General features: G+C 41.0%; 1 protein-coding gene across 8 annotated transcripts in view; it reads left to right on the top strand.

Annotated features, from left to right (window-relative positions):
- ARHGAP8 (Rho GTPase activating protein 8) overlaps positions 1–10186 on the top strand; it is a 119711-nt gene that overhangs the window by 48762 nt on the left and 60763 nt on the right. For 5 of the 8 annotated variants that reach the window (XM_078394186.1, XM_078394187.1, XM_078394185.1 and 2 more), the window contains 2 exons: positions 455–558; positions 5632–6772. In XM_078394186.1, coding sequence (XP_078250312.1) covers positions 455–558; positions 5632–5829 — 302 coding nt within the window. In that variant the 3' untranslated portion in view covers positions 5830–6772. Of the gene's footprint in view, positions 1–454; positions 559–5631; positions 6773–6825; positions 8713–10186 lie in introns of those variants that run through there. The other 3 variants (XM_078394189.1, XM_078394188.1, XM_073000873.2) reach the window with 2 other exon arrangements.

Below are 10186 nucleotides of genomic sequence, written 5' to 3'. Positions count from 1 at the left end.
TGTCTCTGACTCAGCTATATAGATTTTTACTAACCTATTAAATGCCTGCCAAAACAAAGCATTTGCATCCCATTGATTTCTGTAGAAGGACAAAATGTGCTTTGAATATACATGCCAGAATCTGCCTCTTTGACTTTGAGAGTTGGAAATTTACTTTCATTTTAAAGACCGTATTTTCAGGATTTCAGTGGTGTCCACATGTGGAAATGAAAGTGGGATTGATTTGGATTGAAAGCATCCAGGAACTTCCAGACCATTTGAAACAGAAAATAAAGCGTCAGTGAGAACTGCAAGAGTCCTCCTTTATTAGCCATCACCAGCAAATGTTTCAGTCATAGTGGAAAGTTAGGATGCCTCTGAGAACCAACACAGAAGGAACCCTAGTGCTCTTTGGCAACCAACCTCTTTGTCTGTCAGGATTAGATAATATACAGTATGTTCTATATTTTTACAGCTGTGGAAAGCAGCTTGCGGGTGAGCAGCTGCAAAGAAATCGTGCATCAACTTCCTGAACAAAACTATGCTGTCCTGAAGTTTTTGTTAAGTTTTCTTCATATGGTGAGTAAGAATTAAGTCATCACAGTGATTGCTGTTTGCAGGCTTAACGTGCTTTCTGGACTGAAACAGGCCACAGGATTATTGGGAACAGCTTTGAAGATTTGGTACAACATAGAAGCTAGATCCTGGCGCTGAACAGCCGATCTATTGTAAATTGAACCTCCCTCAGCTTAAATGCTGTGAGGGATTCATTGAATTACAGGAACTGGAAACCACTTGGGCATTGGGGCATTTAATGGCTACCCTGCCGTGAATGGATGCCCTGCCATGTGGCTGTAAAGCAGAGCGTGGCCCCCAAGCTGGGCCAGCCCCAGTGCCTCTTTCCAGATCCCTTAAGGGACTTTGTAGAGGGATGTGGGTAGGCCTTTTACCCAACCTGCCCAATAACGCTGTGACAAAAAGATTAAAAGCATACCATATAACACCTCAATGTGGACAAAACCTTTACCAGTCCAAGTCTACCAGTAAGCCCTTTACCTATGATAGAGAGGGAGGATGAGGAAGTGAAGACTGCTAGCTTGGCTGCCGTTAGTGATGTTGATAAGTCACAGTCTTGTAGTTTTTTTAATCTTATTTGTTTATTTGGTACCCAAGAAAGTGTTTGTTCCAAAATTGCTGTGAACTTATGGAATCTTAGTTATCCAAATAGCAATTTAAAATCAAATAGCAAATAAAAATCAGAGTGCTGGGTTCCGTCGTATCCGTATCTGTGCATAGAAGGAAGAGAGTTGTGTGGAGGGAATCAGTGTCATGCACTCGCAGCTTAGTGAGAACTTTTGGTTGTAAGCTGCATATGTAAATACCTGGACGAATATGGCAGCTGAAGTCTGAAAAGGATGGCTGTAGCAGGCTGCTGGACTGTTTCATACACACACACACACACACACACAGAGATCTGTCATTCCACAAGGGTAGGGTATGGGTTCTGGAACATGTACAGCTGCAGAGATGACAAAGAGAACAGCAGCTTTTTGGCAAGTTTCCAACCTCTAAGTTAATAGGTCCATGCCCAACTTATAGCCCCCAAAGTATGTGCTAAGTCTCCCCATGTGATAGTGACCATCTGAACATTAAAATTATTACAACAGTGGATGAAGAAGTAGCCCATCATATTATTATTACTTTTGTCAAGATTCTCATGAAAGCAGTAATTTATGAGCCGAGAAGGACTGTATCTTTAAAAAGGTCAGCTCATCTGCCTTCTAAGCCAGTGGTTCCCAATCTCAAGTAACTGAGATGTTCATAGAATCATAGAAAAGTGAAGTTGGAAGGGGACTACAAGGCCATCAAGTCCAACCCTCCACTCAGTGCAGGAATACAATCAAAGCGTATCTGCCTCCAGTGTTGGAACACTCACCAACTCCCGAGGTAACTGATTCCACTATTCACTGTTTTTGGACTGCAACTCCCAGCAAACTTCACCACTGGTTGTGCTGGCAGAGGTTTCTGGGAGTTGCAGTCCATGATAATAAAAAAATGTTTTATTATAGTCATTGACCAGCAAAAGTAAGGAACATTATTTAAACTAGGAGACATAAAATCAATCTAAAAACACTAAAAACATCTATATACATACATATATAAAACTACATTCATACATCTTACTAAATATCTCCTGCCTCCCTATCATAGGCCTTATCTAGGGGCTATTGCAGCTTGCATAGAATGACAGAATTGTTACTTTGAAGCTCATAGAGCCCGTGGGATCATTATACCAAATTGGTATACACCAATTTACAGATATTATAACTGCACTTTAGGTGGAACCTTTCCTTCATGGATTTTGATTGCAGCAGCACAGAATTTAGCTACTTTTCTCATCATATCTGAATTTTGGTTTAGCCCAGTATAACAGCCAGGGCATCACCCTGTCAGCAAAAGCAGTGTATAATGTGTTTCTGATCGTCCAGGAAATGCCCTTATGGAAGGGTTAACAAGGATTTCTTGAATGCCAGAATAAAAAGGAGAATGAAGTAACACTTGGGAGATAGATTTGATCTCATCAGAGTTACAGGGGCATAGACCCTGAGTGTAAGGGGTGTTGTTATACTTCCTTTCCTGGACTGCTGACGGAAGTGCATTGAAGTGGGCCAGATTAAGAGCTTTGTGTTGTTTAGGTGTTAAGGGTAAGTAGAGATATTTTGCCGGTTTGGGTGGGAGCAGTGCGTTGTCAAGTATAAACCTATTTCTGATAATACCAAGATCCTGCTGCCTTTCTGAGTTGCAGTCCATGAATGCCTGGGTTACTTAGGGAACCACTGCTCTAGGCCATTGCATGGGACGAGGAACCACCTGGACTACAGTGGTGATACACCAGGACAGTTTTAGAATTCTGTCTCAATTGCCCTCATTCTGCTTACACAGTAATCAGTGCTCTGATAATAATCTGTCATTGCTTAATACAGTCACCACAGGCTATTACCAAAATACTCACCTCATTTTGCTATTATTTTAATGATAAATATCTTTCCTTAGCATTATGGATGTAAGTGACTTTTGTTCTAGTAACAGACATGCCGATTCAACATACTTCTAAACAGCCAAGTGCACTCTATGTGTTAATGAGGTGTGCGAAAGTACTTAGCAATATCTCCTGTAATTGGGTAACAGAATGTAGAATTATTCTTGAGTGTCCCTTGTTACCCTTGTTATTTCCCCTAAAATAAGACTTAATCTGAAAATAAGCCCTAGTATGATTTTTCAGGATGCTCATAATATAAGCCCTACCCCAAAAATAAGCCCCGTTTAAGTGAAACCCCGCCCTCCACCATTCTGCAGCAACCAGAAGAAGATGACAGGACTGTATTTGAATAAATGTAGATTGTTGTACATGAAAAAAAATAAAACATCCCCTGAAAATAAGCCCTAATGCGTTTTATGGAGCAAAAGTTAATATAAGACCCTGTCTTCTTTTCGGGGAAATGGGTTGTGTAAAGTGCAAACGCAAGTTGATTCTGGTACTCAAATATTTTGCTGATCCCTGCCTTTTAATCTTCAATGTCTGAGGGAGCATTTTAGATTTGGAAAGGTTGAAGTAGTTTGGTAAGGCCTGGGACGGAAGTTGGGGTTTTCGAGCTGCCTAGAGAGAAGTAACTCAGCACAATTCAACAGATGGCAGGTACCTTTGTTCAGTGATGCATGCCCTGAGAAACTGTGAATGTAACCAGTGGTTTTTTTTTTTTTTTTTTTTTTTTTTGGTCAGTGCATGGTGTAATGTAGATTTAGAATTCCTGGATTCACAGCTGAGTTGTGTCAGCATTTTTACATCACTTTTACATTCCTTCTGTTTGACATGCATGAAACACACTTTCAATCCCTCCTGCTCCCCATGTGTTCCTTCTCCTTTGGTCCCTCCTTTGGGGAGGGGGGAGAATCAGAAATATAGAATTGTGCACGTATACATGCTCACAGATGGCACTGAGGCTGGCTATGCCTCCCTTCAGAAACATGCAGTTGTAAATGTATGTGAACACTTGATGACCTTTCTTGACAAAGATTGGGGTGAGTGTTCTTGCACAATTACAATTCAGACTTCCTGAAAGCAAAATTCTGTGCAGGTTTTCCCAAGTAATAATGAACTGCAACCCTCCTTGTATTTACGTAGTAATGTTAATAAGAAACTGGAGTGATGAAATTATCATAGCAACTCAATGTCAGCTGGCACATGGCCTGAACCTCCTCTATTGTCTTCCTTCTTCCGTGGAATTTCTCCAAGACCCGGTATGAGCAGGACATGTACAATATAGGTCAGTGTTGCCCCCCCCACACCCGCCCAAAAGCTCTCCAAACATTCTAATTGTGGAAGCTATTCACATTTTAAAGGGGGGAGGACCCTCTCCTTTCAGTCTATTGCTTATAGTCACATCACACCCTCCATTGCTCACCATTCCCAGTTGCTCCTTTCTTTTCATTGACTGACCTCTGAATTTGCTGACAACCAATGGGAGACTCCTCCATTACTCTCATTATGGAATTGTGCAACTACTGTTACAAGCACTCTTCTGACCTGTCCCCTTCTCATTCATCATTGCTGTTAAAGATGATGCTGCAGGTGCACTCTTTTGCATGGGGGGGGGAGGCAAAAAGAAATAGCGTGAAATATCAGAACAGGTTATTTCCATGAGACAAGAAGTGCTAGATGGGAAAAGGCTGCCATCAGAGTAGTGACAATGTTATGTGAAAACTACAGAAAACAAATAGATATAACGCAGTGGTGAGGGGACATAAACCATTGTGTGGAAATTCCTAAAAAGGCAATCAAGAGGGACTTTGTAGCTGCTGAGCAAGACCCTGGGAAAAGCTTTACTCTGAAGGCCTTCTTGTGTTGCTTCTGGCCTTTTTGAACATCTCCAAAAAGAAATACTATGCTTTGCCAAGTTCTCTGTAGTATATATTGATGAGGGAGGGCTGAGTTCTACCACAATGTATGAGGGAAAGACTAGACAGTCTAGCTCACGGGTGGGCAATATGTGGCCTTCCAGATGTTGTTGGACCCCTCATCAATTTTAGCCAGCATAGCTGTGGTAAGAGGTGCTAGGAATCGTGGTGCTAAAACTAACAGCAGGGACACATGTTGCTCATCCTTGCTCCTTTTCAGAGATCCAGCTTGTTCATCTGACAGCTGAGAAGGGGGAAGGATCGTGGATGCACACACAAACCCTGGCTCCAGCATTCCTTTCTTCAGCTGCTCAGTCCCCACCCTTTGCTTGTTTCAAGGGATATCTGAAGGAGGCCTCTATTCATTGTTTCATCTACTGTATATGTATATACATACTCTCTCCAAGAAAAGGGATAGAAGGAGGGAACTGCCAGGTATTCACTCCAAGAAAAAAGGATAAAGAGGACTGGGATTCCCCCCCCCCCAATATCCTCTTTTCTTGGAGGGAGCACCTGGTGGTTCCTTCCTTCTTTGTATTCATTGCCACCTCACTTTGCAATAATGCTTTTGTAGTCTCTTTGCAACAATGTGACTTACTGTTTTCAGGATTAATGTTACTGATAGCTTCTAATTTTGTTATTTTGTGTCTTTTTTACCTTGTTTTAATAGTGATCTGTTTGTATTTCCTTTTCCAGGTGTCACAGGAAAGCATTTTCAACAAAATGACTGCTTCCAATCTTGCTTGTGTCTTTGGCCTGAATTTAATCTGGTCAGCCAAAGGTGCTCCTTCTTTCAACACTTTAGTGCCTATAAATCTTTTTGTTGGGTTGCTGATAGATTTCTATCCTGTCATCTTCGGCTCTCGAGTTGTGCCTGGTGAGCAATTACCTTAAAAATTAAACAAGCAAAATGGAATATGCCAGTAGGAAGAATCATCCATGAACATTCCAAGCAAGACATCAGATATTCCATATATATGAAAATGAATAAATTCATATGAAGCAGATTGATATCAACTCTGACCATTGGGGTGTTTAGCACCAGGCGGTATGCTCCTATTGCCAACAACTCTTGAAGTGGGCTCTTTGCCAGCCCTTCTTCTTGAGATCCCTTTGGAGACACCACAGATTTGAACCTGGGATCTCTTTCATGTAAAGCTGTTTCTAAGCACTTGGCTGTCAGAAAATATATTAGTAATAATCCGGAGCAGGACTTTTTTCATGGTGGAACCACACACATTTAGTCTTTAGACATGCCTACCCCATTTACAATTTTTTAGGAAGTTGGCAGAATTTAACAAAAGAGTTCATGTATGCTAGAGGTTGTTATGGATCTACAGTATGACTGACTGTTTTATTTTTGTAATGATGAGGCTAAATCCTCTTTTAATTCCAAGTAGAATAAAACCATTGAAAGAAATAGGATGTCTTATTAATTACTAATAAATGTTCCACTGATTTCAGTGGGACTACTCTAGATGGGGATAAAATTCAGCTTATTCTGATTGTTTATTATTAGATTAGTTGTAGCTTTTAACCTTCTCTGTATGTAACTCTGGTATAAAAAGATGCAGTACAGATTGCTGTCATGTAGCACGGAGTTTCTGACATTATGGAGCTAAGCCTATGCCTAACTAGCTTCTTTTTCTAAAAGTCCCCAGTTAGTATTAGAACAGGAACAGAGAGCTAAGCCGAGCTAGGGTGAGTTAGGCTTCAAAGACTTCCAGTTTAGGTCTTTCTGAGGTGAACAACTTTCATTTGTCTGTAAAACATATCTCTGTCAGGTAGTGGACTTGCCCACAAAAGCTCTCATTAAAATATAGCAGTTAATCTTTAAGGTGCCATTGTGTTTTTGTCTTTATTTTTTCTTTTTCTTTTGTTTCTGCACAGTCTAACACAGCTGCTTCTTCTAAAACTATATATGTCAGGTAGAACTCCTGGAATGAAGAATTATGGAACTAATGGTCCAAAAAAAAGTTAAAAAATCCCATCCCTAACAGTAAGTATGTCTAACAACTTTCTAGCCAGACTAAGCTATGATGTGGCAGCCAGATGGTGTCAAGTGATATCTTAGATGGGGTCCTAAAATGTTTTTGTAGTGAATAAGAGAATGCAGCATGACTGTCTAATTCATTTCACCCACCTTTTTATGGACTTGGAGAAGCACTATGTCTCATTTCTCCATGCATAATATAAGGATAATAATCAGATCTTAGAAAACTTAGTTTTGGACTACAGTGGTTAGCATCTGTAAGTCAGCATAGCCACTACAACTCCCAGAATCACTCAAACAGCATGACTGCTGCTGGGAATGCTGTTTGGAAGAATTTGGAAAATGCAGTTTTAAAAACAATCACTTCCCCAAGTCCTAGTAATAATGCTGATTTCCTTGGAGAGACTATTGACAAGCTTCCTGTGATTGTGTGTTGGCTTGCAGGAGAGTGGCTGTGTTTTTTAAACCAAACATGACAGAATCTCCTGCCATAATAAATTAGTCTTTTAATCACAAGACTGATTTGGTGGTGTTTGTGAAGCACTTTCAGCACTAGGAGTGCTCTACGGATGCAAAATAATCCTATAATTGGGAGAAAGGCAGCATAGAAATAAAATAAATAATTTAAATACTATTTAAAATACATTACAATGACATATATATGTTCACCATGCAGCAAACTATGAATATACATTTAGTGGGAAACTCAGGTCTTCCCTGCATTAGTGTGTGAAATGGCAGTACTGGAAATAAGATGATGCATAGGTTTGAGATGCCTCACTGGTCTTTGCTCCCCATCCCCTTGTGGTTCTTGCAGTTCCTTAAGGAAGATCCTAGGGAGACTGAAGGCACCTTGTTACCAAGGTGTTTAGAATTAGCCCTGACTATGTTTGTGCACACACACTCCGCCACTGATTTGTACCCTGAGAGTATTGTTTTCTGATGGGAAATGCTAGAAGTATCTGTGACATTAAATCAAGCCTCATGAATTATTCAGAAGGGTTTACAGTGAAATTCCTGTGTGAGAAATATGTTTCAAATTTTGCAGACTCTGAGAGAAGTCCTGGAGATATCTCCCGCAGTTCCTTTGATAACAGTTTCTCTTTACAAATGATGATTGCACAATTCCAGCTTTGTGCAGTGTGGCCTCAGAGAACTCATCTCTGGTTATCAAAGAGCAATTTTCAGATAATTTCCATTGCAGAAGAGAAAGTGATTACTGGAGATAATCTTCTGGAAGCACACATGCTATAGTTGGACTTAAGACAATTAAAAAAAAAGAATCATAAAATATAGAATCAAAGCATTGCTGGTAATGTTAGTGATATGCAGAGAATAAAATGAGTTAAATATTGTAGTTTAGTGGAACTGCTGGGGATTTTAAATTGTTTTTTAAGATTTGTTTGATCTTCTGATGCCTCCAGCAAGAATAAATAAAATGGCACACTTGGATTTCTGAAAGAAAACAAAGGCTGATCTTTGCAAAATGTTTTCTTTACAGATACGAAAGACTAGAAACGAGACTGATAGTGGTGACCCTTGTGTATTTTCATGTTTTGTACACAAACAGAGCTGATAGAGATTTTATTTGTTAGGGATAAAAGGCCTGATTGATATATTACAGTGGAGATAAAAATAAATTTGCTTTAAAGGCTAAAATGTTTCATGGATTGCTGCTGCCCACTTGGTTAGATCTATGTGGTGATCTAGACTCTAGAGAGCTCATTTGGTATCTAGACATGGGTACAGGTGGAGAAGGGCATGTGGTTGTGTGAAACCAGAAGGCTAGGGATCGAAAGGCCAGGAAAACATTTTCATGACAGGAATGTCACAATTCTGACAAAGCCTATAAAGACTAGCTGTAATAAATGATAGCCTTCATTTCCAGAGGCAAAGAACACCTGCTTTTAAATGCAGTTAATATACAGTCATATATACACAGAGATTTTGTAAGAGTGTACATCTAAAATCCTACATGCACACTTATTAGGGAACAAGCCTCCAGTGAGAGTACTTCTGAATAAACAGGCACATAGACTCCATCTACACAAACCTGACTGTTCCAACCTAGAGCTAAATGATCTGTCTCGACCAGTGATGGCATACCTTTTTTGAGCCCGAGTGCCCAAACTGCCAAAAACCCACAAAAAAACCCAACCCAACAGGCGGCAGGCAGCGGCGGTGGGAGTGGCGGCAGCAGAAGTGGCAGCAGAATTGGGGAATCCCAGGCATGGAGGTGCCTCCAGACCCCACTCTGGATCTGACTCCAATCGTGCCCAACCTTGCCACTACCTATAGCTCAGCCGGCCCGCCAGTGGCAGCTGCTCTGGATCCTGGCCCCCCACCTCGGGGCACTAGTGCTGCAGCTGCACAGCCTCCTCAGGTTTGGCTGCTGGGGGTAGCGATCCAGCGCCTGATGGTTTCTGTGCCCACAGAGAGGGCTCTGTGTGCCAGCTGTGGCACGCGTGCCATAGATTTGCCATTGCTGGTCTGGACATTATACTCATCAAAAGGAAGGTAACATTAGCAGTAATCTTTGTTAGGACTTTGTAGCACACTAGTAATTTGTAGCATAGTTGATAATGTTCCTCTTCTAGATCAGTGGTTCTTAACCTTTGTTACTTGGATGTTTTTGAACTGCAACTCCCAGAAACCCCAGCCAGCACAGTTGGTGGTGAAGGCTTCTGGGAGTTGCAGTCCAAAACTCCTGAGTAACCCAAGGTTAAGAACCAGTGTTCTAGATCACATAGGTCGAAAATTCCCACTGGTGAATGTGACTACAGATGTAGGATCTCTCCATACAGTCCTGAAGAATAATCTGCTAAACCATAATACAGGTAGAGTTCTGTGTGCTGTGGACCTGCTGCCAAAAAAGGTACTAATTTTGTATCCAAGCATTTCAAATGCTTTGCCAAACAAAGATCAGTTGTAGGAGATGTGGATACTGAAGCAAACATGGGCAGTGTATTCTGTAGTATTTGCCTGTCTGTGGGAGAGAGCAGGAGCTGTGCAATACAATGGAGCCTTCTCCCATCTCAAATAACTTGTCTTTCAGATCTCAGAATTTTCTACGTGGGTTGTTCTTTTACATCTTGGGCCATCTTTATAGCTGGGATATCAGGACTCTTATTTACTCATTTGTTTTTCCCGATCCCTAGGAAGTGGAATTTGGTGCCCTAGTGCAACCTCCTATATGTGTGGCACAGAATCATGACATTATGCACAGCATTGGAATCTGTGCTGTAGGGAAGGTATGGA

This window comes from Pogona vitticeps, chromosome 5 (genome assembly GCF_051106095.1).
Source record: "Pogona vitticeps strain Pit_001003342236 chromosome 5, PviZW2.1, whole genome shotgun sequence".
NCBI lineage: Eukaryota > Metazoa > Chordata > Lepidosauria > Squamata > Agamidae > Pogona > Pogona vitticeps.
The sequence above is the reverse complement of the archived record's forward strand: the minus strand, read 5'-3'. Positions and strand labels throughout refer to the sequence as shown.